At 37.0% G+C, this 26,965-nt stretch overlaps 3 protein-coding genes across 4 annotated transcripts; 1 reads left to right on the top strand and 2 right to left on the bottom strand.

Annotated features, from left to right (window-relative positions):
• Nucleotides 1-295: 295 nt before the first annotated feature.
• On the top strand, nt 296-4,454 carry LOC111786835 (protein TOC75-3, chloroplastic-like). Its single transcript, XM_023667053.1, has 7 exons — nt 296-1,610; nt 2,147-2,368; nt 2,562-2,669; nt 2,756-2,947; nt 3,045-3,293; nt 3,585-3,839; nt 3,930-4,454. Exons 1-7 carry the CDS (start codon nt 441-443, stop codon nt 4,167-4,169), a joined length of 2,436 nt encoding a protein of 811 aa, XP_023522821.1. The 5' UTR covers nt 296-440; the 3' UTR covers nt 4,170-4,454.
• Nucleotides 4,455-5,545: 1,091 nt separating this feature from the next.
• LOC111787368 (transcription factor BOA-like) lies at nt 5,546-9,258 on the bottom strand. Of its 2 annotated transcripts, XR_002813967.1 has the most exons (3): nt 7,982-9,258; nt 5,946-6,132; nt 5,546-5,783 (listed from the first exon to the last, which is right to left on the bottom strand). XR_002813967.1 is itself a non-coding variant. In XM_023667370.1 (2 exons), the coding sequence occupies exon 1, from the start codon at nt 9,025-9,027 to the stop codon at nt 7,999-8,001; it is 1,029 nt and encodes a 342-aa protein (XP_023523138.1). In that variant the 5' UTR covers nt 9,028-9,258; the 3' UTR covers nt 5,546-5,783; nt 7,982-7,998. The 2 variants fall into 2 exon arrangements, 1 of the variants encoding a protein (XP_023523138.1); XM_023667370.1 differs by lacking the exon at nt 5,946-6,132.
• An 8,220-nt stretch (nt 9,259-17,478) lies between these two features.
• On the bottom strand, nt 17,479-21,955 carry LOC111787110 (abscisic acid 8'-hydroxylase 2). The gene is made up of 7 exons (XM_023667248.1): nt 21,690-21,955; nt 21,302-21,620; nt 21,043-21,192; nt 20,709-20,969; nt 19,689-19,967; nt 19,360-19,478; nt 17,479-17,756 (listed from the first exon to the last, which is right to left on the bottom strand). Exons 1-7 carry the CDS (start codon nt 21,863-21,865, stop codon nt 17,642-17,644), a joined length of 1,419 nt encoding a protein of 472 aa, XP_023523016.1. The 5' UTR covers nt 21,866-21,955; the 3' UTR covers nt 17,479-17,641.
• Between the last annotated feature and the right edge of the window lie 5,010 nt (nt 21,956-26,965).

Below are 26,965 nucleotides of genomic sequence, written 5' to 3' on the forward strand. Positions count from 1 at the left end.
AAAAAAAAAATTGTAGATTAAAATAGATATTTTAAATAAGTTAAAATATTTATTATTTGTACTTTATTTCCATGAGTGAAATTTTGTTGCTATATTTTTATATATCAATAAATTTTATTTTATTTTAGTAAATATTGATATTGAAAATGGTAATAAAAATATAAAATATTTGAAAAATTAAATTAAATTAGAAAAATGAGGGGTAGAAAAGTCCATTAATTATTATTATTATTATTATTATTTTTTTTTGTAAAGTTTCTTTAAATAAGAAAAACAAGGGACATTGTAAAACTCGCCCTCAGGAAAAAAAGACTCGCGCTTTTCGAAAAACCTCGAGATATAGAGAAGAGAAGCAAGCGAAGTAAGGAATTCAGCGGAGAGCAAAACCCCCCATTTCTTCCCTTTTCCTTATCCCTTTCTCCTTGCCCTGCAAACCCAAAATGCCAGCTCTCGCGGCGCATACCCATCTCCCCACTTCCACAAATTTCCCCAACTCGCCGGCTTCCCACCGCAGCCGCTTGATTCCGCCTTCAATCGCTGCCTCTAACAACCCCCATCTTCCCACCTTCAAATGTCATTTATCTTCTTCTTCATCTTCCCAAACCCCACAACCCATTCAATCCTCGACTTCCTGGAAACCCCACCTGAAATCCATCGCTAAAGCCCTTGCTCTGTCCTCCTCTGTTACCCTTGTTTTTAATTTCTCTTCGTTGCTTGGAAATGGGGGTGGAAACTTTGGTGGGGGTAGCGGATTTGGTGGTGGGAGTGGTGGAGGCGGTGGAGGCGGTGGTGGGAGTGATGGGTTTTGGAGGAGATTCTTATCTCCTGCTGCATTGGCGGATGAGCCTCAGAATCAGGAGTGGGATGCTCATGGTTTGCCTGCCAATCTTGTTGTGCAGCTTAATAAGCTTAGTGGGTTTAAGAAATACAAGGTCTCTGATATTTCATTCTTTGATCGCCGGAAGGGAATCACCGTTGGCACTGAAGACTCGTTCTTTGAGATGGTTTCATTGAGACCTGGCGGGATATACACCAAGGCTCAGCTTCAGAAAGAGCTTGAAACCCTTGCGACTTGTGGGATGTTTGAGAAGGTCGATGTGGAAGGGAAAACTAAACCTGATGGTACTCTTGGTGTCACAATCTCGTTCTCTGAAAGTACTTGGCAGTCAGCTGATAGGTTCAGATGTATCAATGTTGGTTTGATGCAACAGACGAAGCAGATGGAAATGGACCCTGATATGACGGATAAGGAGAAGCTTGCGTATTTTAGGAGCCAAGAGAGGGAATACAAGAGGAGAATTTCGAAGGCGAGGGCGTGTTTGTTGCCAACGCCAGTGTATAGAGAGGTTCTTCAGATGATAAGGTCTAGGGGGAAGGTCAGTGCGAGGCTTTTACAGAGGATTCGGGATAGGGTGCAGAAATGGTACCATGATGAAGGGTATGCTTGCGCACAGGTAGTAAATTTTGGAAACTTGAATACCAAGGAGGTTGTTTGTGAGGTGGTGGAAGGGGATATTACTCAGCTGGTGATTCAGTTCTTGGATAAGCTTGGTAATGTTGTTGAGGGAAATACTCAACTCCCTGTAGTGAAGAGGGAATTGCCCAAACAGGTAGAATCCTTTGAAGGTTAACTTACAAATTTGATGCCGAAATTTGTTGATTGTGCCTGTTTAGTTCTTAATTCTTAAACTTCACGAAGTTCCATTTATGTTTTTGATCTTAACTACGATGATACGCATTGTTCTCGTACATGCTAATAGACGAAGGTTGATTGTTTTGACATAACATAGTGTGACATATGTATCAAATCCATTTTAGGCTGTTCACTTTAAGTCGATATTTATCCAATAAGCACATCACATCATAGTTTTAATGGGAGGGACAACATAGAGTCACGATCCAAAATTTGGAAATGTAATCGATGTTCTCTAAGTTTAGAGACTAAATAGACACGACCATGCTCCAAACTACATTTATTATATAACCACGACTGTATATTTGGTGTTTTATCTTACCGAGAGAAGCAGCTATCGACTTCTCGGTGTTTCAAAATTAAATTTCGTACTATGGCCACAAATTTCATTACATCAGCTTTGTATAGTGAGTAGCAGTTCTTATGTGCTCAAGATTTTGAATTATGTCACAGCTACAAGCAGGCGAAATTTTTAATATTGAAGCAGGAAAGCAAGCTCTGAGGAACATCAACTCCCTTGGTTTGTTTTCAAATATTGAAGTGAATCCACGACCTGACGAGAAGAGTGAAGGAGGGATTATAGTTGAAATTAAACTTAAAGAACTTGACCAAAAGTCTGCTGAAGTCAGTTCGGAATGGAGCATTGTTCCTGGACGTGGAGGACGTCCAACTTTGGTATGTTATATCTAAGTTCTTTGTGTATTTATCTTCGCTTTGTTATGCTTATGCCTACTTGCACCACCATTGAATTGAATTATGGTTGAACATGNTTCGCTTTGTTATGCTTATGCCTACTTGCACCACCATTGAATTATGGTTGAACATGTNGGTTGAACATGTTTTTTTTTTGTGGGCTTTGTGCTTTTAGGCTTCACTGCAGCCTGGTGGAACAGTTACTTTTGAACATCGAAATATCAATGGATTAAACCGATCGATTCTTGGTACTATAACAACGAGTAATTTTTTCAATCCTCAGGTAGTCAAATTAATATTATTGTTAAGTTCTTTTTCACTGCTTAAAGGCTATTAAATGATGAAATCTCCACGTTTTTCTTTGTTCAGGATGACCTTTCATTTAAGCTCGAGTATGTGCATCCATATTGGGATGGTGTCTATAACCCACGCAATCGAACTCTTCGAGTTAGTTGCTTCAATAGCCGAAAACTGAGTCCTGTTTTCACTGGTGGACCAGGGGCAGATGAAGTTCCACCTATATGGGTCGACCGAGCTGGTGTTAAAGCTAATGTTACTGAGGTGTTTATCGGTGACTGTTTAGTGTTTTCTAGATTTACTCCTTCTGTAGCATGTTTTGGAAACAATGTTTCTTATATTGCTGACATTTGTTGAATAGAATCTTACCCGCCAAAGCAAATTCACTTATGGGCTTGTAATGGAAGAGATAACGACACGGGATGAAAGTAGTAATATCTGTTCGAATGGTCAGAGGGCATTGCTTGGTGGAGGTATTAGTGCTGATGGACCTCCCACAACCCTGAGTGGAACTGGTATCGATCGAATGGCATTCTTACAAGCAAATATAACACGGGATAATACAAAATTCATTAATGGTGCTATCGTTGGCGAGAGGAACGTATTTCAGGTGCGAATCTGTCTTAATATTTGCATCTCGACCTGTTAGTACCCTTTCATTGTTTCATTGAAGCATCTTTTTGCCTCTTTTTCATACAAGAACACAGATTTAGAAGCAATTAAGACACCATTTTATAGATTAATATGTTCACTTTTGAGGGATTTACTCGACAAGTTTAGAACTATGTTCTGTTGGGTGCTCACTGCTGGGGTTTTTTTAATCAAACTATGCTGGCTGAGAAAATATTTTGACTTCTGAAAGTTCTGGTTAATTATTGACTATCACATGTGTGTATTACAGGTCGACCAAGGCCTCGGGGTGGGCAGCAAATTTCCGTTCTTCAACCGCCACCAGCTTACCTTGACAAGGTTTTTGCAGCTGAAGCAGGTGGAGGAAGGTGCAGGTAAATCACCTCCTCCTGTGCTTGTCCTCCATGGTCATTATGGTGGCTGTGTAGGGGACCTTCCAAGCTACGATGCCTTTACCCTTGGAGGGCCTTATTCTGTGAGGGGTTACAATATGGGTGAGCTGGGCGCAGCGAGAAACATCCTCGAGGTAAATCTTAAACATCCTCAAAAATGATAAACGACCCTTATCACGAATTTGGAGCAGCATTCTGATTTCTATCCTGTCGATCTTCTTTAGCTTGCAGCCGAGCTGCGAATCCCTGTTAAAGGGACACATGTATATGCATTTGCTGAACATGGAACTGATCTCGGAAGTTCAAAGAACCTTAAGGGAAACCCAACTGAGGTATATAGGCGAATGGGGCATGGTTCGTCATATGGTGCAGGGGTGAAGCTAGGCCTAGTTCGGGTCGAGTATGCCGTCGACAATAACTCAAGCACAGGTGCATTGTTTTTCCGTTTCGGAGAGAGGTTTTGAGATAGTTTAAATTGGTATTCCATTTTTGGATAGTATAGCCGGCTCTGTAGGTTGTGGGAGAAGAATGTTGGAGCTTTATTATGAAGATGATATGCAGTATCAAGTTAAGAGTGATTTATTGACTTGGGAACTTTTTCTTTTTCTTTTGTTTCTTTTTTACCTCTCTGATTCTGGTAAATTTGTTCTAGAGGTGCGACAAAATCATCTATGCTACTTTAATTTTATGCTCTGCATGAACAATCATTGAATAATTTACCGATTCCAGAAATTGGAACGTTGCTAAGTTCTCTCTCTCTCTCTCTCTCTCTCTCTCTCTCTCTCTCTCTCTATATATATATATATATATATATATATATATATTATATATCACTCTATGATGAACAAGAATGAACCAGACTTATAGTTTATGATAGGTAACTTCACAAGATAACTATGAAAGGATACACATGGATACAGGGTTATTATATGATATGATCTATAGAGTCGCATCCTACATGTTCATTTTGTGTATATATATGTAATGATCTACGAGGTCGTGCCCTACATGCTATGACACACATGACAGGGTTGCATGCTATGACACACATGACAGGGTTGCTCACTACATGTATATGATACAATCTACAAGATCATGACCTATCTGCATAAGTAATAAGTAATGTATTACGATGTCGCTCCCCTTGTAATTAGAGTTATAAGTATAAGATTCAAATCAGTGGGGGTGGGGTGGAGGAAAACATGGATTTTTATAGAATTGTAAAGTTCTGTATGGAATGAGAAAAGATGTGGATCAAGGGAGCAAGGATGGTCAAAAGATTCAGCAACATCTGAAGGCACCTTGCTTAGGCCTGAGAAACTGGGCAAAAACAATGTCCATAAATTAAACAGATTCAGTCAACTGCTAAGCTCGGTTACAAACTGAGATTACAGAAGGAAGATCCAATTCCTAGCTTATTCAAAAGGGCAACAGAGCTGAAAGTCTTCCACACCCTTATAAAGAATGTTTTGTTCCCTTCGGTAACCGATGTGAGATCTCACATAAATGTTAAGTTTTCTTTGCACGTGATACTGTCTGGTTTAGGCAAGAACTGCCCCCAGAAGCTGGACTTCCCTAAATAAACAGTTTAGGCATGTGTTTATCAAACAAAAGATCAAAATGACATGGGTATGTATATGGGGCCATTTCTTCTCTATTATGGTAACATTTGCTATTGCAATAGTACCTGTTGAGATGCTGAATACAAGTTCTGAAGAAGAAACGAAGCAATGATTTTAAGTGGCTGTGAACTTGTAAAATCCAGTATCACAGCAGTCATTATTAGTCTAGAAACCGAGAGGCTTCGCTGGAGTATATCCAATAGAGCAGACACAAGAAAGAACCAAAAAATGGGGTTCAGATATCAAATCTGTTGTGATTCAAGTTCATGAGTTACAGCACAAGCTAGAATGGAGATACATTTTAAATATCTCAAGGGCATTCAATTGTTGAGTTCCTGGTAGACAACATAATAATATAACTGATACGAATGTTCGTATACACGTTGCGTATCGGCATCTGGGCACCCAGTGTTTATTTCACGGACCTTATGGAAAGCATTCCTTCCAGAGTGACATCTGCAAGTGACATACTAATCATATCAATAAATAGAAATGGTAGGACCAATTCAACAAAAGAGAACAGCTTATAAAAGAACAGTGCATATGAAAATGAAGGCGAAGACAGTTACCAAGCTATATAAAAGAAAACAATAAGGCAGTCATCAAAGGAATATTAACCTTTCATGACATCCTAAGAAGGAGAGAATCACAAAACACACATCGATTCCACTGACGAAGGATCATTTGGTGTGCCCTTCAATACTTCTATAATTCACCAGAGGTGATGGGCAAGAATTTCAATGTGATGGGGATTAGGCCATCTCTTGCCTCCCGTAACTACAGTCTCATGCATCTTACATTATACCTGAATGATGTTTGTAGCTTCTTTTCAGTTTGTAATTTGTAATAGAACTTCCAAGGTTAAAAAAAGTTGTACAAATAACATGTATAGTGATCTGATGCAGCTGTCCTAAAAGCACAGAGGATGATTATGGAAGGGAAAGTTCTAGAGTAAGGTCAAGCATATTGAAATTTCTTGTACTTCCATACATAAAAAACAACCAAGTTTTGTAAACACTACAATGTGCTTGCAGTTCGTTTAGCTTAATCTTGAACTTTCATTCAAAGAGGACTGATTTGGCCTAAAATGTTCAACATACAATGTTCTACTGGATCCGTACACTAAAAAAGGAGGAGATATATGAATATGCATAGGACATGACATAACATAACAGTTCAAATATCCATGGAGCCATTACATGAGAATAAAGGAAGATTAAACAATAAATTTATTTACAAATTTCAGCCAGGAAGCATAAAAGTTCTCCAAGAGGCTGATGGTCATTGTGGCAGAACAGTTGATTGAACAACTTGAAGGTGGACGTCTAAACAAAAAACACATAATAATTGCTTAGATTTTCCTCTATGATCAAGTAAATCTTCATCTTACGGGTTTATGGACTTTCTTACCTGCATGCTCGTCCTGGATTGGAGACTACACAGTAAAGACCAAAACAAGCAAATCTAACTAACTGTATTTTTAAGAGGTGATCAAACTGAGCAGTGAAGCATAGACAGGAATCAGAAACTGAAAGGTAACAGTTATTACGCTGTGATTCAAGCCAAAAAAGTAAGAAGGGGTTACCCATTTGGCTTTGTTAGAACAAAATTTCAGTGCAGACATTCCTGGGGAACTGTTTTTAAAAGTTGTTTTTGTTGTGGTTTTTTTTTTTTCAGTTTGGTTCCACAGTAACAGATATCCAGTTTCTTATAAGTCATCTAACTTCAGTTATCGAGAACAGTTCGAAAGACCAAATCAGAAACCTGTGTCTAAAGTTCGCCACTAAGGCCAATAACATGCCATAAATTCTTGTCTTACTAAATACACTTGGACAAAAAGAAAGCTTTTCAGTTTCCAGTAACTCAATAATACTGCTTTACGAAGCTTAATTTTATCTGGGATTCACCATTTCACGTGTCTAATATAGACGTTGGTTGCCAAGTTCGAGAAGTACTCCAAATCCTAACGCAAAACCCCTCCAAATCCAGACCATTCATTAGCATGCAAGTACCACTGGCATAATCCAATTTTAGATTAAAAAAAGGAAAAAACAGGGCAAACAGAATGGGTGCGGTTAGATGAACGTGACTCTCCACAATGATATGGAATTGTCCGCTTTGAGCATAAACTCTTGTGCCTTTGCTTTGGTTTCCCCAAAAGGCCTCATACCAAGGGAGATAGTATTCCTTGATTATAAACTCACGATCATTTCCTAAATTAGCCGATGTGGAAATTAGCCGATGTGGGACTTTCATCCAACACTTTCCCTCGAACAAAGTACACCTCCCCTTAATCGAGGTTCGACTCCTTTTCTTTTTGGAGTCTTAGTCATTTTTTACTATGCCTTCAACGCTCACAATACTTTTGTTTGACATTTGAGGATTCTATTGACCTGGCTAAATTTAGGGCAAGGCTCTGATACGTTGTTAGATGAATGGACTCTCCACAATGGTATGATATTGTCCATTTTGAGCATAAGCTCTCATGGGTTTGCTTTGGACTTCTCAAAAGACCTCATACCAATGATGAATCCTATCAGACTGATAGTAAATAATTTTCTAATACAAAAGATGTTCTCTATCGCTCCAGTAAAATCTAATCTAACACTCATTAATAAGGTATACGAAAAACTCAATGAGAACAAGCAGCCAACCTGAAAATTAGCGGAATTCACTTATCATTAGTACCAGGAGGCACATGAGGATGAGGGTAAGGCACGATCGAGCCGTATTTGTTGCCCGACCAATCTCTCTGATGCATCATATGGTAAGGATGGGTTTCAAACCCATGGTATCCCTGTGCGCTTCCCGGATGAGCGACAGGCATACCCATATAACTGTGAGCATGACCAGGTGCTGCCATGCCAAGCACTGGCATAGGCATCATCGGCGGTCCGTAGGGCATCGGAGTAGGAACTGGCAAATGCCCATTTCCATTCCCATGCCCACTGTTGGAAGACTCGTGCAAGCTCTGCGGCACAGGCGTGGAAGCGAAAATCCGGTCCGGCGACGACGGGCCCTCGTTGGAAGATCCCTGCATCCTCTTCAAGTAAAGCCTATATTTCTGAAGATGACTCGCAACATTCTCGCGAGTCAATCCCTCCACGTTCATCAACTGCATAATAGTTTTAGGAACCGCGTTCTTAATCCCAAGATGAGCAACCACATCCACAAAACGCTTATGTAATTGCGGCGTCCAAACAAGCCTCGGTCTCTTCAACGTCCGAGCCGATGGATCATCCATCGAATTATCAGTCCGAAGAGCCGAATCAGCCTCCTCCGCACAATCAACCTTCCTCAATTTCCTAGAATCCGACCCCGCATCTCTCTCTGTCGTCTCATCTCCTTCAAAAACCATCGGATCATGATCCCGAGTCCGATCATCATTGAACGACTTGAAATTATTCGATGAAAACGCTTGCGATTGAAATCCACGAAGATTCGAAAGAGTATTCTGCGATGCTCGATAAAGATCCATCACCGTCCTAGACGGCCCTGTCGAGATACTGAATGCCGACGCAAGCTCCGGCGGAATCAACGTCTGAGACAGAGGAGTAAGATCATCAGCATCCGGCAAACCCGTTTCCCATTCAAACACCCTCTCCTCATGAGCTCCGTTCTCATCATCATCACCACCACCACCACTACCACCACCGCCGCCGCCGCTCTCATATTCGCTCATCTTCACCTCCTCCCCCATCCTCCACTCCAAAAACCTAGGGCTCACTCCCCTGTTCAGCTCCAAAACGAGATTAAATCAAGTCAACAACAAAATAAACCTAATAGCTCCGAGGGCTTAGCTCTACAAATCGGTGGCAGTTACAATCGCAGTCGAGAAAATTGAGGCGAAAGAACGAAGACAGAAGAAGAAGAAGTATGAAGAAATGGAAGCAATCAAGAAAATCAATTGGTTTAGATATTTCGAGATATTCGGAACTGCCAAGAAAAAGAGAGAAAAATAGTAATAATTAAATAAATAAAACTTTTCTTTTTAATTAATTTTTTTAAAATAAAAATAATAAATGGTAAAAGGCCATAAAAAGTGCACTATCCGTTTCCAGATCGGCCTGTACCCTTTGCCAACGTGGACGACTTACCCAGATATTTTTGATCCGCTAAATATCTTTACTCCAATTCCCACGCACTCTACTCAACACTTACCTCCCTACTCGCTATAGATTTTCTCCACGTGTCCTTTCTCAAGGTCAGCAGTCAAGAGTAATGACGTGGCAGCCATTTCATTGGTGGAACTACGGAAATCCTTAAACGGCGCGTGATTCGTTGGGCGGATCCACGTAAGCAAAGACCGTGTAATTTTTTAGGGGCATTTATGTCATTACGCAGATTTAATATTGTTTTGTACCGACCTCTAAACTTGGCCCGTGGGCTTCTTCTTTTAACAGAAAATTTACTTTTTAATTTTTTAAAAAATATAATAATGGGTTAATTAGTGGACTGACCAATAGGAAGCGGGGAAATTGCGGGACAGCTGTTAAACGGCGGCCTTGAGTTTTGGCCTTTCAGTACGGCCAAGATTGAGATAATGTACTTGCTCCTTACTGCAAAAGAAACCATTTTTTCATTTTTCATTTTTCATTTTTTTTCTTTTTTATTTATTTTCATAAAGTTTTCTTATATTAAAATATTGTGTTATTTTGAATTAATTTAAGCTATAAAATAATTGATATGCGAGTGTTGAATTATAAAAACATAATAATATACAGACGTAGCTGAANTGTGTTATTTTGAATTAATTTAAGCTATAAAATAATTGATATGTGAGTGTTGAATTATAAAAACATAATAATATAAAGACGTAACTGAGCTATTTGATGGCAGTAACTATGTTATATCCATGAATTACGAGATGACATGATGACGTCACTATGTAGTAAACAATTAGGAGTTCGTTAGCTACGGAGGGAATACCTTTCTTGTGGATCATCCATTAGTTGCTTAATCGTAGGGCGTCTAGACAGATCCTCTTAGTATCTTTTTTAAATTGACGTTTAACGAGCTGTAGGGCTATACGGGTTAAGATAAATAAGAGTCTTGGTTTTGACTCGGGATGATTTAGTGTGTATATATATATATATTAAATATAAATATTATGTTTATACATGATATATAAAGAATAAAGTAAGTGGCCATAAATAAATGAAGATGCCTTATCTTGATAGCTTATTTTATTACACGACATTAAAAAAATTTGTGGACCGTGCTCAATAGTCTATGGTGGACCCCATCGCTTGTTCTTTTTACTTGTATTTTTATTATGGTTCTTAAAAAAAAAAAAAATAATAATAATAATAAAATTATTAAGTCAAATTTAATTTCAAAATTTGTAAGCTCAAATTATATAAATTTAATTATTTAATTAACCCATTATTATTTGTTAATTTACCTTCGTTCTATTATAAACTCAAAGTTGCACTCTTATACACGGTAGAATAAATTGTGTACATTAATATAATCATTACAAGTAAGTCGATTCGTCACAAGTCGTTTATAATTACATTTTTACCTTAAATACGATTGATTTATTAATAAACACTTTGTTTATGATGCAATAATAAACTAAGTTCCTATTTAGTCAAATTCTTAAAATGGTAGACACCCATGTTAATTGAAGAACAAGCCTGTGTACAGAAGCTCATAACTCACTTGTAACTAATACGGAGGCACGTACATGATCATTTTGTAAAATATTAATCTTCTGAATTAACAAATTTATAATAATAATTTAAATATTTCGTGATTCAGTTTTATATAAACTTATTATATAGAATATCTCCACTCACATGTCTTCATACAGACGATTTTGATCAAATCATTTGTAATATTCGAAATTCATGTTACTTTCTTGTACCTGTTGTAAGAAAGATTAACGAGAGAGAACTACTGCCCTTCACAAATTAGTCTATTATATATATTAGTCAGAAAGAAAGGCTGCTAGTAAGCAAGTCGAGTAAGAAAGACAACTATTATTATATTAAGTCGAGCGAGCGCTAATACTACTAATCAAAGGAAAAGCTAAAGTCAGAATGAGCATAGAGATGATAGGCGTCTTCCTTAAAACCGCTGCTACCTTTCGTCAGGCCCTTTCTTGAATTCATTCAAAGGGCTTCGCCCCTTTTCCTGATTGAAGGAGGTAAATAGACTTGCAGAATCTTTCGTTTCGTCTTTCAAAGCTAAAGCAACTCCTTTATTTATTCAAAGACCGTAAACTAGCATTTATCGATAGTCTTTACTCTACCTTCTTTTAAACAAAGACTGTACGGATAGTCGGTTAAGGTTCAGTCTTTCAAAGCTGCTACTGCTAATTAATTTAATATCCCTTATAGGTTCAATCGGGTTCAGGTTCTTCTTCTAGCTTTATCGAGGTCAAGAGTGATGAACGACTTTGAGTTAGTATCTTATCGATGGCTTCCCTTGCATTGCCGGGTATCAGCGGTTTTGTTGCAGAATTCATAGTCCGTCTCCAGGAGGTTCAAGAAGGATTTCATATGCACTTCTCATTCATCTTCCTTTCATTTCTTTCGTCTGTCAAGCAGAATCAAAGAAAAGAAAAGAGCTACTGAATCAACCGAACCCAGTTACCGAGGAAAAGAGTGTTTGAGGGTGAAGGAGAGTCCATTCATTAAATCAAAACCCTCGAGTTCAAGAATAAATAGGAAGGAGAGTCCGTTCTTTTTCTTTTTCTTCTTTTGAGTCAGGATATATGCTATACAAATTCAAATCTAATGGACTGATTGAACGGTAAACAAGGTCTCTTTTCTTTCCTGTCCCTGGAGTTTAGAGTTGAGCATATGAAAGACTGATTGAACTCGGTAAAGCAGCTTCGCTCAATCACCTGTCCTTTACAGTCGAGCTCCGAAACAGGAATGAAAGATGAAAGAGGAATTATCCTGAACAGTAAACAAAGTCGAAAGAGGAAAGAGAGTTTACTGTCTTTGAATAAATGAAGGAGTTAGTTAGCTGCTTTATTTCACTCGGTCTCGCAGCTTCGCGCGTTAGCTTTGGTTTAAGACTCAATCACCTATCCTTCCCTTATTTATGGAGGTAAACTGTATTCTGATTTGTTTATTGTTTTTTTTTTTAANTCTTTGAATAAATGAAGGAGTTAGTTAGCTGCTTTATTTCACTTCCCGCAGCTTGGCGCCTTAGCTTTGGTTTAAGACTCAATCACCTATCCTTCCTTTATTTAGGGAGGTAAACTGTATTCTGATTTGTTTATTGTTTTTTTTTTTAATTTTTTTGGTGATAAACTAATGATGGTGTTTTAAATTATTGACATCCAAATACCAAGAAATCTGACCGTTATCCGACCGTTTTTGCCGGAATTTGACAATTAGCAATCAGCTCAAAGCTTTGGTCGGCGGCCATAAGTTTCCATTCAAGCATTTCAACAAACAGGTGAAGTCCCGTTTGGTGCACTTTAATTCTCCTCTTCATCTAAGGCCTACTCCATTGATAACTCGTCTCAATGCTTCTGCTAATTCTTTTCCAACGTCATTCTTCCCGAGATCGACGAGAATTCTCCCGTATTTGGGACGCAACGAGTCACGTTTGATTCAGTGAAAGGTACCCTTTCTCGAGTTACCATTTTTGATGTTGTCAATGTTGAGGATGGTTGAGACAAGAGTCCCACGTTGACTAATTAGAGAAATCAAAAGTAAAGCCATGAGAACTTATGTTCAAAGTGGACAATATTATCACACTGTGGAAAGTTGTGGTTCCTAACCTGGTATCAGAGTCATGCCCTTAACTTAACTACGTNAATGCTTCTGCTAATTCTTTTCCAACGTCATTCTTCCCGAGATCGACGAGAATTCTCCCGTATTTGGGACGCAACGAGTCACGTTTGATTCAGTGAAAGGTACCCTTTCTCGAGTTACCATTTTTGATGTTGTCAATGTTGAGGATGGTTGAGACAAGAGTCCCACGTTGACTAATTAAGGAGAAATCAAAAGTAAAGCCATGAGAACTTATGTTCAAAGTGGACAATATTATCACACTGTGGAAAGTTGTGGTTCCTAACCTGGTATCAGAGTCATGCCCTTAACTTAACTACGTCAATAGAATCCTCAAGTGTCGAGCAAAGAAGTTGTGAGTCTTAAAGGTGTAGTCAAAAGTGACTTAGTCGAGCCTCGATTAAGGGAAAGATGTTCGAGTGCTCCATAACTTCAATGGCTTAATAGTATTTACAGTTGAGTTTCAAATTTTACACCTGAACTTGATTTAGATTTGAAGAGTGAGCGATCTATATGAATGATATTCATTGTTGTTTTACCCCGTTGGGTTACCAATTTGAATTAAATCATCTAATAGTTCCTTCTCTCCACTCCCTGCCCACCGCACAATAATTGCATGGACCTATGAGATCTCACATCGGTTGGGAATGAGAACTAAATACCTTTTATAAGAGTGTGGAAACCTCTCCTTATCAGACACGTTTTAAAAACCTTGAGGGAATCCCCAGGAAGGAAAGCCAAAGAGAACAATATATGCTAGTTGTGGACTTGGGCTGTTACAAATGGTATCAGAGCCAGACACCGGGCGATGTGCGAACGAGGAGGTTGAGCCCTGAAGGGGTGTGGACAAGAGGCGGTGTGTCAGAAAGGACACTGGGCCTTGAAGGGGGTTGGATTGAGATCCCACATCGGTTGGGGAGTAGAACGAAACACCCTTTATAAGAGTGTGGAAACCTCTTCCTAATAGACGCGTTTTAAAAACCTTGTTAAAGATCATGTATTTGTTTAGATTGCTGTTAGTTAGTATCTAATTAAATCTCGTTAGGGGTTAGATTTAGTTTTTGATTTGATTTAGTTTTGATTTGATTTTGATTTGTTTATTGGTTTGTTACCAGATTTTCTCCCGATATTTTAGGTAGATTTTCTGAATATCTTTTGTATTCTTTGTATAAATATGGAGCATTCTTGCTCTCCAAAATTCAATCTTCTCATCAATCATTCAATCAATCCCTATTTCACTAACAAACCTTGAGGGAAAGCCCGAAAAGGAAAGCCCAAAGAGAACAATATATGTTAGCGGTGGGCTTAGGCTATTACAAATGGTATCAGAGCCAGACACCGAGCTATATGCCATCGAAAGAGGTTGAACCCCAAGGAGGGTGGACAACAGGGTAGTGTGCCAGGAAGGACGCTGGTCCTAAAGGGAATGAATTGTAAGATTTTACATTTATCTGTGTTTTGTATTCACGTATAAATAGTATTAATAGCAATATGTGATGCCCTTCCAACTAATAGCTATTCATTTTCAACTGTTAAACTGGGGATGTATATCCTATGCGACCATCTTTGTTTAACCATTGCTCCGGTAAATAGAGGGTTTTCCTTTCGGGCTTCCCCTCAAGGTTTTAAAACGCGTCTATTAGGGAGAGTTTCCATATGCTTATAAGGGAGAGTTTCCATATGCTTATAAAAAATGTTTAGTTCTCCTCCCCAATCGACGTGAGATCTCACAACCCTCTTCCCTCCAGGGCCCAGCGTTCTCACTGGCACTCGTTCCTCTCTCCGATCAATGTGGGATCTCACACAAATGTTCATTAGGTTTAACACTCTCGTCGATATAGCTCTCTCTAGCTTGTTCTAACTAAATCATAGCCTCCCTCTTCCCCCAAACCATGGCCTTATGAGATACCACACTTTTTCTCCCTTTTTTCGGTATTACAAATGAAGATTGTGATGTCCTACATTGGTTGGGAGGAGAACAAAACACCCATTATAAGGGAGTGGAAACCTTCCCTTATCAGACGTGTTTTAAAGCCTTGAGGGGAAGCCCGAAAGGGAAAGCCCAAAGAGGACAATATCTGCTAGCGGTGGATCTGGGTCGTTACAAAGATAGTATCGAAACTTTTCTGTTGCCTACTCGTGACTAACCCGTCTGTGTTGAGCATCCATGAACTGCTATCTTTTTCAAAACTAGGGTTCAATCTGTTCTATATTGCTTTTCATGCAAATTTATTGTACAAAGTGTATGTAAGATTTTGAATCATTATATGTGGTATGATGGCATGCACAGCAAATGTACGTGCATATCTGATGCAAAGAGGGGCGGGGGGCACTCAGGAATCCCTTATATGGGAAAAAAATCATTACTCCTCTTGACTTTGCCTTTGCTAAAGAATCTTTATATGTTCTGTGCATACCATTTTCAATTTATGATCGTTTTTCTCATGGTTACATGTTCAAAGGGTGTTTCGTTCTCCTCCCAAATCGATATGGGATCTCACAATCCACCTACTTCGAGGTCTAGCGTCCTCGCTGGCACTCGTTCCCTTCTTCAATCGATGTGGGACTCCCCAATCCACTCCCATTTGGGGTCCAGCGTCCTTATTGGCACACTGCCTCGTGTCCACTCCCATTTGGAGCTCAGTCTCCTTGTTGTCTTATCGCTCAGTGTCTGCCTTTGATACCATATGTAATGGCCCAAGTATATCATTAGCAGATATTGTACTCTTTGAGTTTTCCCTCAAACTTTTTAAAACGCGTCTGTTAAAGAGAATTTTCTACACCCTTATAAAGAATGTTTCGTTCTCCTCCCCAATCGAGATAGGATCTCACACCTACCATTTTAGCAATTGCTTTGAATTATTTCAGCATGAGTAATTTACCTGGTGTGTACCCTGTTACAGTAGGCCTTAACACCAATGGTAAAGAAAAGATGGGCTGTTGAATCCACTGCCTTTTATCCGCCTCAACCTCGCCTTGCTTTAGAAGGCCAACCCTTTTGGGGTAAAGGAAAATATCACCTCATCTTTGATTTGCTCCACATGTTTGCAATATGGAAGTCATTGTGAGCACTTCTTACCATTCACGACTCGTTGTCCAAATCGTAACCGAGCAAAATCGCCATCGATTGTCATTTCAATCCTCGGTCGAATTCACAGCTTATCGACATTGCTGATTGGTCACACTTTTTTCTGGCCATTGTTCATTGCTTGGTGATATCCTCATTATCTACCTTTTGTTTCTGTGTGTGTTATTGTCATTTGGAATTATGAACAAACAAAGGTGTTTAGATGCTTTCTAAACAAGTGTGAATTTGGGGCATCTATCTATTGGAATTGAAATGATTTGTTGTATTGGTTTCGAATCTTTCGGCGTGTGTTCATTTCAATTGAGATGGCCATATCTTTGTACGATCGAAATTCATGCTCTGTAAGATTGTGTGCTGATAGATTCACTGTTTTGAAGGATGAGATGTTCAATCATTTCAGGATAGCTGGCTGGCTGGCTGGCCGTGGATATGGTAAATCCAAAAGTTTGTTGCTGCTGCCTCTGCCACTGCTAGCCTTTCAATGAATGAATGATGCATAAGTCATATGAACTTCCAAATTTCCTTGTGAGTTATGATTTCTTTGTAGGGGACATTGCATCACAGCATTCATTTCTTGACCCTTACAGTCTTAAATTATTGTACTGTAGATAACATTTTCAGCGAATTGTACCATGTAATCTACTCGAGTAGGATCAATCATCGGATTTGTAACATTAACAAGATGGTTTAATGTTACAATATGATCAATCAAATTGAGATTTATCATAAGGACTGCATCAAAGCAAAGCATACAACTTGAGCTAGTGTTATAGCAATATGGTTTAATGTTACAAATGAACAGAAATAAAAGAAATGGGTTTAGAGGGAAATGTAATAGAAAAAAGAAGCTTAACAGAATAAGAACAAGCTCATGAACAAATATTGTCTCCCTCATCTCAAATACAAATGACATAAAGACTGAACTTCCAAAATCCCTCCAGTGTTGAGATGAATTGGTCATGGTTAACGATCCACGTAGGGCTGCAATTTTGGTGTCCTGACACAGCATAACGTGGAATTCTAGGGTGCACACCGTACTGATGTTATATGTCTCAAACCCACACACCGTTTGGGTCTGATTATTATTACCTCGTGGGTCTGATTCCAGCGAGGCCAAGCTTGTCCTTGTCCTTTCACACTTCACAGAGGGGGCCTCCCAGTAGGGATTCAGAAATCCATCCATCAGCCAAAATGAAAGCAACCTTATCCATGATTCTGACCACTCACATTTCATCCTCNTTTTTTTTTTTTTTTTTTTTTTTTTTTTTTTTCTCTTTCTTTTTCCTCTTTGAATATAAAGAAATTGAAGTTTGAGACTCAATGAACATAACTGCTTTGACAATTATGGCAAACCAGACAAAAAAGGCAGTACAGAAAGTAATGCAAAAGGATTTCCATTGACAATTGGAAAATGGTGTTACAGATGAAAAAGGACTTGAAGTTCAGCTCCAATTTGTCGTTGAGAATCCGCATCAATTCAAAGAAGTAATCTTGTTCTTCCTTGAAAATACTTTAATGGGTAAGCCACCTTTAGGCACAGGAAATGGACCGTATTGTATCCCAGATTCCTCTCCCACCACTTTCCATCTGATCCCCCAAACAAAAGCACAGCCAAGATTAGCCAAATAGCTAACTATCTCAAACAGACATTTTCACAAACAGTTTGCAGGCATCACACAGAAACATCACAATTCAACTCTGAAATTTCCACAAACACTTCGTAGGCAAACTACGATCATAATTCATAATTCATAATTCATAATTCAGTCAGATATTTTCACAAACACTTCGCAGACAGATTAGGCCAACGACTAATTAAGTCGGACACTGCCACAAACACACCATAAATTCAACAGTGACATTTTCACAAACACTTCACAGGCGTGACCCAGAAAACATCATAATTCAATTGACATTTTCACAAACAGTTGCGCAAAGAAACATCATATTTCATCAATTAACATAAACCCCAGAAAAAACAAAGAATCAAACCTCCTACCCCTCTTGGCGGCTAGATCAGCAAAAGAAAAACATGAGGTGTAAAATGTTGAAACGTGGAGAAGGAAGAAATGGTTTGGTGGAGAAAATTATGATTGTTCTTACAGCTGGCTAATATGGACTACTTTTGTCGCCAGGGGCTGAAGCCTTGATCACGATCACAGGGCAATTCTCCGCCATTTGTAAGAGAGAAAGAGGCAGAGAAAGGGATTTAGGATATTTTTGAGACCAAATGATTAGGGATTTGGGCAATGGGACCTTAGGACATCTCATTATATCCATTATTTTCCTACCCTCATTATCTAATTCCCCTTTACGTGACAATCTTATGATATTATGTTTCCGATCCGATACACGAAATAAAAAATATATAATAGAAAAAGTAGATATTATTGTATTGTAAAGAAACTCCTACAATTTTCCAAAAATAAAAATTTAATACTGAACCAACACCCACTATTTATATTCATAATCTGACACATCGTTAATTTATATTATTTTATTGTATAAGAATGAATCTTTAATTAATAATTATAAAAAAAAAAAAAGACCAAATAAAAGAAGTGACATGATACTTAATGAATCTTTAATTATGATATTTTTTACTAAACTTGCTCAAATTTTAATTTTTTAAACAATTAAGTTAAATTATACAATATTTATTCCCTAAATATTATAATAAACCAATTAATTTTTATTAGAAACAAAATCAAAGGAATTAATTAGTTTTGAAATAAGTTAAAACACATTTTAAATACAAAATATATTTTTTATACTATACTTATAATTTAACCGACATATAATTAATATATATATATATATGTGGGTGAAGGGGGGGGGCTTTATTTTAAGGGTAAGGTGCCCTTTATGCCGACTGAGATAAGAGAGAGAGAGGGTTGGGGAGCCTTAGATTTTAGGATAAGGTGCCCTTCAGACAAGAGATGGGAAGGACCACAGTTCCACGGCCAAAGGAACTCTACCCACTGGACCACATCCAACGGTGACTTTGGACAATCCTTCCTCTCTCTCTCTCCTAAAGTCAACACACACCCCCCAACAACAAGGGAGACAGATAAATAAAAAACTAACACTTTAGTTTAGCTAGCGTAACACTCGAGTTATAATAATCACTTCCAAACATGTCATACACTAAAGCTCGTGTAAAAAGAAGCTAAAAATTATAAAAAGAGACCTGTAACCGGTGATGAAGTGGTGGAGAAGAACGAGGATTTCAAGCTTAGCCATCTCGCTGCCGGGACACGAGTGCACTCCATTTCCAAATGGCATGTACGTGTTTGGTCGAGGTGGTACCTTCACCATAATACAAACGTTAGAAAAAAAAGATCATGCATTTAAGAGACGGGTTTAATTAAGAAGTTAGATGATTAAGAGACAACTAGATTGTAACAAGTTATGAACGCGAAGATTAGGAGGTCACGTGATGATATAAAACATATAATTTATGTTAGACACATCGAAAAGGACAGATTTTTATTTAATTTATTTATGATTTAGAGGCACCTCGAATCTTGAAGGATCAAACTTCTCGGGGTGTGGGAAGAAATGTGCAGAGTGATGAATGGTTCTGAACAGCGGAAGAACTTTCCATCCTCTTGGGATTAAATAACCTTCGAACTCCACCTCTTCCACTGCCTCTCTGAACGTGAACGACAGTACACTTGCTGTTCTTAGGGTTTCTTGGATCACCCGACTTGTCAATGCCATCCGCCTCGTGTCATCCCATGTAAGCCCACGCCCCCCTTCCCTCACCTTCTCCTCAAATATGGCGTCCTGCTCCTTCTGCACCGTATCAACAACAAACGCTTGTTATGAATCACGACTCTCTATAATAGTATGATATTATACATTTTGAACATAAATTCTCGTGGCTTTCCTTTGGACTTCCCCTTCATACCACGACTCTCTATAATAGTATGATATTATACATTTTGAACATAAATTCTCGTGGCTTTCCTTTGGACTTCCCCTTCATACCACTGGAGATCTATTCCTTGCTCATGAACCTATGACCATCCCCTAAATTAGTCAGCGTAGACTCCCTCCCAACAATTTTCAACAATCTTCCTCTCCTTGCTTTGGTTTGGACTTCCCCAAAAGACTTTGTACTAATGTGGGGCTTGCTCCCGACAATCCTCAACAATCATTCCCGCGAACTAAATACCTCCCCTGACGCCTGTGGAGCCCTCAAACAGCCTCCCCTTAATCGAGGCTCGACTCCTTCACTGGAGTGCTTGAACAAAGTACACTATTTGTTCGACGCTTGAGTCACTTTTGACTAGAGACTCACAACTCTTTTGTTCGATATTTGAGGATTCTATTGATATGGCTAAGTTAAGGGCGTGATTGTGCTCTACAATGGTATGATATTGTCTACTTTAAGTATAGGGCTTCCCTAAAAGAGCTCAGATAAGATAAGGTCTCGTACCAATGGAGATGATCCTTTCTTATAAACCCATGATTATTGTCTAAATTAGCCGATCTCGGACTCCCTCTCACCCCAACACAAATCGGTTTTTTTACCTTAACAGCTCCAAGAAGATGGTGATCGTCATGTAAGTACTTGAGAATCCATGTAAGAACACTAGCTGTCGTGTCTTGAGCTGCAAAGATCACTCCTATTATGTTATCAGCTATTTGTGAATTACTCAGCTTATTTTTCTCCACTTTGTCGCCGTCGCCGTCGCCGCCTAGAAGCACCGCCAGCAACCCACCGCCATACTCATTGCTCCGCTGTCTTTTCTCAATCAATTTCCCCAATGTCTCACTCAGCAACTTCCTCGCCTAAAACCCATTTGATAATTCATTAAAAAAACAAATCTTTAGCATAAAAATCCAAACTTTATAACGTTTATACCTTCATTGCTTTACGAAAAGGCGTTCCGGGAAGATCAAGAGGCATAGAATTATAGCCTTTTTCAAGGCATTGGTACAGATGTTTAATTCTCTCAATTTCCAAGTCTTGTTGGTCACCAAAAGCGGAGATCATCGCCACATCAAAAGCAAACTACAAAAAACAATATAATATCATGCAAACGTGTGGCAAAATTGTGTCATATCATGCAAAAATTACCCAAAAAAGGGAAAAAAAAAAAAAAATCAAATTTTGTGAATACCCTTTTCATTTGTTGTAAGGTATTGATTTGGGAGTTATCCCAAGAGGGTAAAAGGCGAAGCACGATGTTCTCAATTTGAGAGACAGAGGGTTTGATAGCAGAGGGCAAAAAGGAGGCTTGGATGAGCTTCTTGAGGCGAGAATGGTAAGGGCCTTGGTGGAAGAACAAAGCTTGAGGGCCAATCATTTTCTCTTTGCTTGGTGGGTAGGTTGGCTTGAAGAGATGAGCCTTACTCACAAGGACAACTCTGGCAGCCTCAGGGCTTGAAATCATCACACATGGACATCCCAATATGTGTGTCTTAAACACATCCCCATATCTACAAAAACAACAACAAAAAGAAGTCAAAATATGAACCAAAAACAGATTTGAAGTTGTTTTGGAGTACCTTTTTTGCCTAATGGAGAAGAAGGAGTTGGGGTTTTGGGTGTAGAGTTTGAAGGTTTCGCCTATGTAAGGCCAGCCCATGGAGCCAGGGGGGAGGAGGTGGTGGTTGGGGTGGCGCCATTGGAGGCAAAGGAGGAGGAGGAGGAGGAGACCAAATAAAAGAAGAAGAGGAAGCATTATTGTGAGGTGTAATTTGGAGAGCAAAAGGGTATGAAAAAATGGGGATTTTATAGAAGAAGAAGGTGAGGAGAGTGGTTTGGTTTGAAGACAAATGTCATCAAATTTTACACTCAACACTCTCTAAGGCCTTTTTTTTATAGATAAAAATTTTATTAGGTTTATATTTGATCTCGTGTTTTAGTTATTAGAATCGTATCTATTTAATTTTTTAGAAGATAAAATACATATTTTAGTTTATACGGACCGTTAAAAAATTTCGAATATAAGAATTAATCAATCTTCTATCATTTATGATTTTTATTTTTTTATTTTTACAAATTTTGGGCAATTTATTATTATTATTATTTTGTTTTTGTTGAGTAATTTGTTAATATATGTGGTCTAAAATATATAAATTCTATGAATTTTTTTATTATAGGAAAATGATATAAAAGATTTTTTTTATGTAAAATGTATGGACTATATGAATTTTAAATATAAATAATAATAATAATAAATAAAAACATGTGATTCCTATTTTTGAATAGTAAAATTAATAATATTAATTTAGAAAATGAAAATAGAATTAATTTATGACGCATGAGATAATTGACCTGGTTGAAAAAGAAAATGCACGTAGATTTTGTAATTTTTTTTTAATTATATATTTATAAATTATTAATTATATTATTGAATTTTTTTTAATAAAATATATATTTGATCCATAAAATTTGAGTTTGGCAATATTCGAATTTTTGAATTTTTAAATTAGACAAATTTATTTATGAGATTTGTAATTTTGGTCCCAACTTAAATCTTAAATCTTAAACATGTATAACAAATTATTATAAAATAATTATTTGATAAAAGTTTTAAGAAAAATAATTTTAATAAAAAAATTGTACAATTAAAGTTTGATTATGAGAAATATATAGATAAATTTTAAATTGGTAAATGATTAGAAAAGGTGACAATTTTTATGAAAACCGATTATAAGAATAATTTGTATAATGATAAGCTTAATAAATTAAATTTTTCTAAAACCATGTTAATGGTGTTTTTTTTTAAGTTAAATTAATAAAAATATCTATAAATTTTATATTATTAATAATACATTTAATCGAAATTTAAAAAATATTATTATTGTTTGTTTGAAATGTTAGTATTTATTTCAAAAATATTATTAAACTTTAAATTTCAACTATTTAAAAATTTTTAAAAATAATATTAATTCTTATCGGATAAATACTTTCTATCGGTACTTTATAAATTATCTCTAAATTTTTTAATATTATTTTTAAAAGTTATGAGTATTATTGAAGTGTGTTATTTGGAGAATGATATATATTTTTTTTTTTGAAAAATTTAAAATAGTTTAAAATATTCTTTAAAGAATTTAAAAGTATCAATAAATTTTTTAAAAATTAAGGTGCGTTTTTAAAAATTTTGTATTTTGAAAATAAGATATTATTCGTTTTCATCCAAAAATAGATAGGAAAAATATTTTTAATTTTTTTTCTGTTTAAAGATATTTTTTAGATTTTTTTTTTAAAGTTTTAAGGTATTATTAAAAGTTGGAAGATATTTTTAAATGAAGTAAAAAATTGAAAGATATTTATATTAATATAATTTTCTTTTAAAAAAATATTAATGACATGTACAATACAGGTGGCAAGCTGGCATCAGTACCATACACTTGTTCGTTGCACGTGCGCACGTGTTCAGGATACTGCCCCTCCCAGGTCTTTGCTTCAGAGAACTCGTTCGCAACACGTCACTACTCACTTTAACAGCTTTACGTAACTTAGTGGACACGTGGACCGCTGAGATTTATCCATGTACTTCTTTACATTAGGGATGCGTGACGGTCGGTGTGTACGTGGAAGAAAATGATTGGGTAAATATTCGGAAAAATTTGACGGCGGTGATGGTGGGGAACTTGTTTCTTTTTTCGGAAAAATATTTTATTTTCTAAAATAAAAATATATTTTTTTTNGTGGGGAACTTGTTTCTTTTTTCGGAAAAATATTTTATTTTCTAAAATAAAAATATTTTTTTTAAAAAATAATTGATACTTATAATTGAGATCGTATAATAGAATCCGTGATAGCTCAAGCCTACTGCAAGTAGATATTATCCTCATAGCTTTAAAACATGTCTAATAGAGAGAGGTTTCCACAGTGTTATAAGCAATATTTTGTTATCATTTCCAACGATGTGAGAGCTCATAGAATCAACATTCATTGGCAATATCGGTGTATATCTCTTTCCTCTATTCATTCTCTCTTCTACGTAATTTATGTTCTCATCGTTGATTATGCCTCTACTATCACTTACTCTTAAAAAAAGATACGATCATCAATGATGGTAAGAGAGAATGAGATGACAATGTCACGATGAAGATCATGGAGGAGAAAGAAAATGGGAGGAGATGCAATTCACGGCATCGGTTTGTTTTTAATAAATAAGTTGAATTTTATGTGTCGAGTGGAAAGTGCGATGTTTTCACGTTTATTAAAGGTTTATAGCTAGAAGAAGTAAGTGTGAAAGTATTCAAATGCAAAGACAAGGTGATATTGGCTTTTGAAACAACCAAAAGAAAGGAAAGCTTTTTTTTTTTTCCTTCGAGAGGTGGGCTTTCGGTGTCGACACGTGCTAAGTTATTTATAAAAAGAAGATTAAAATTTATTATTATATGATTTTCGGTTGAAAGCATTTCACTTTATATCTAATAATCGGCGTGATTTTCAAATCTATATTGAGTGATTATTTATATTTATTTTTAGTTTTAAAATTTAGTTAAGATAATAAATTGTATAGAAACATGTCAATACATAATGTATCTAATCATTAAAGATCAAAACTTAGGTTAAAAGAAAAAGATATTTTTTTTGGGTCATACACCAAATGTTGATTGAGTATCCAAATTGTTCTTGACAAGTTAGAGTATGGAGGTGTGGTGTGATAATAATGCAAAAGAGTATATATATATATATAATATATATAAAAGATTAGATGTTGATGAAGTAAAGGTTGGGGTAAAGGACACATGTAAAGAGAAATGGGAAAAGATATATGATCAAAGTGTGGCTATTTTATTGCTCAATGTGGAAGCCATTTATGGGATTAGAGTGGAAACATACTAAACCACTCAACTTTTCTTTACAAAAATCTTAACTATCATATCCATTCATGATTCATTTGAGCTAAGTTTGATCTTTTTTCTAATCGGTTGTACTTGAATATGTGACGTTTGAGTAAAGAAGGGTACCCGAATGAATCAAGACTACATTCGAATGAAAATGATCTAAAAAAAGAGTGATTGAGAAAGACTTAAAAGATTTGAAATTACTATCTATACCTATAAAATCTTCAAAATTAACTATGTTTCGATTGAAACAATTTTATATTAGATAACTTTTGAGCTTGATGACTCACCCATTAACAAAAAATACTCATTTTATCCAATTTAATATATATATATTGCCAATTTTGTGATGTCCCACATTGATTGGGAGGAGAACAAAACACCATCTAAAAGAATGTGGAAACCTTCCCTAGTAGATACGTTTTAAAGCCTTGAGAGGAAGTCCGAGGAGAAAAGTCCAAAAAGGATAATATCTGCTAACCATAGGCGTAGGGTATATATATTTTAGCTCGTTATACTAAATTTGGGCAAGGCCCGGCCCAACAATTCTTTTTTTATCCCGCGCAATTTCTTCTAGGGTGACAGCTCAGAATCCAGGTGGGATGGTGAAAACAAGCCACGTAGATCCACGTATATTGCAGCATCACCAGATTCTGACACGTGCATGTCCAAGAACACCTACCTGTTACTCGTATCCACTACAGAATTTTAGTCACCCGCAAGTTTTAAAAAAAATTCTCATCTTTCCTTAAAAACTTCTCAGATTCAGAGGAATCCGATGGAGGGATACCGGACGCCGGAGCGACAGGAGTTTCGAATTCAGCCGGCAAAGGTGCCACCGCCTCCGCCGAGGAAAAAGGCGGTTGCGGCGGTGAAGAAGCGGGAGGCTCCAGCGAATGGATATTTTCAACTGCCTGACGATCTTGAAGGATATTTTTTGGTGGTTCCTACAGTGGCCGGCGGCGGTGATCTGAGTGGTGGCTAGGCTAGCGTCTGCGCGTGATTGGCATAGGACTCTAGTAAAGTTCTTCAGTATTTTGTATATTTTCTTCGTCCAATTAGCACTAAAAGAACAATATTATGGTACCAATGTAAATACATGGGGAGGGTCGAAAAAACCCCATTTTTGAGCAATGCTATTAAAAACTTGCTAAGTTCAACTATTTTTTCCTGTAAAGAATTTGATGAGTAGCTCCAACTAGTTCACTAAATGTTTATTGGACTTGAATCTTATTGCGACAACACAAGACTCGTGTCTCTGCGAGTCTGCGAAGTGGTAACACAATGTATCAAGTCTGACATTAGAAGAGGGTTAAAAAACTTGGATCTTATAAGTGATAAGATAAGACGGCTAGAAATACGATGCATAGAGTTTGATATCATCTAGAGAAATACGATGCATAGGGTTTGATATCATCTAGAAATATGATGCATAGAGTTTGATATCATCTAGATTTTTGATATCATCTAGATTTACATCGCATAGGGTTTGATATCATCTAGAAATATGATGCATAGAGTTTGATATCGTCTAGAAATACGATGTAAATACGATGCAGAGTTTGATATCAACGATGCGTAATTGACAATAATGTATATGGTTTGATATTAGGAGAGGATTATAAACTATGCATAGAGTTGGATATTAGGAGAGGGCTAGAAACTGGGATCATGAAGTGCCAAAAATATTGATTTCTTGTCCTCCAAAAACACTCATAAAACTCTTTTTTGTTAAGCTTCAACAATACTCTCAAAATAACTTTATTGAAAACAACATTAAAATGGTGAACAACTTTAGGTTCCTCAATGATACTTAGATCCTTTCCGATTCGAACTTATTCTCTAGAATCCTTTTACAAAGTATACTTGTTGCTTGAGATAATGAGCAACAAGAACATCTAAGAGCATCTAACGATACTTAAAGATAGATACAAATCCAAGAGATAATCATTCTAGTTCATTGCTCTCCA

The sequence above is a fragment of the Cucurbita pepo genome, chromosome LG02 (genome assembly GCF_002806865.2).
Source record: "Cucurbita pepo subsp. pepo cultivar mu-cu-16 chromosome LG02, ASM280686v2, whole genome shotgun sequence".
NCBI classification, from domain to species: Eukaryota; Viridiplantae; Streptophyta; class Magnoliopsida; order Cucurbitales; family Cucurbitaceae; genus Cucurbita; species Cucurbita pepo.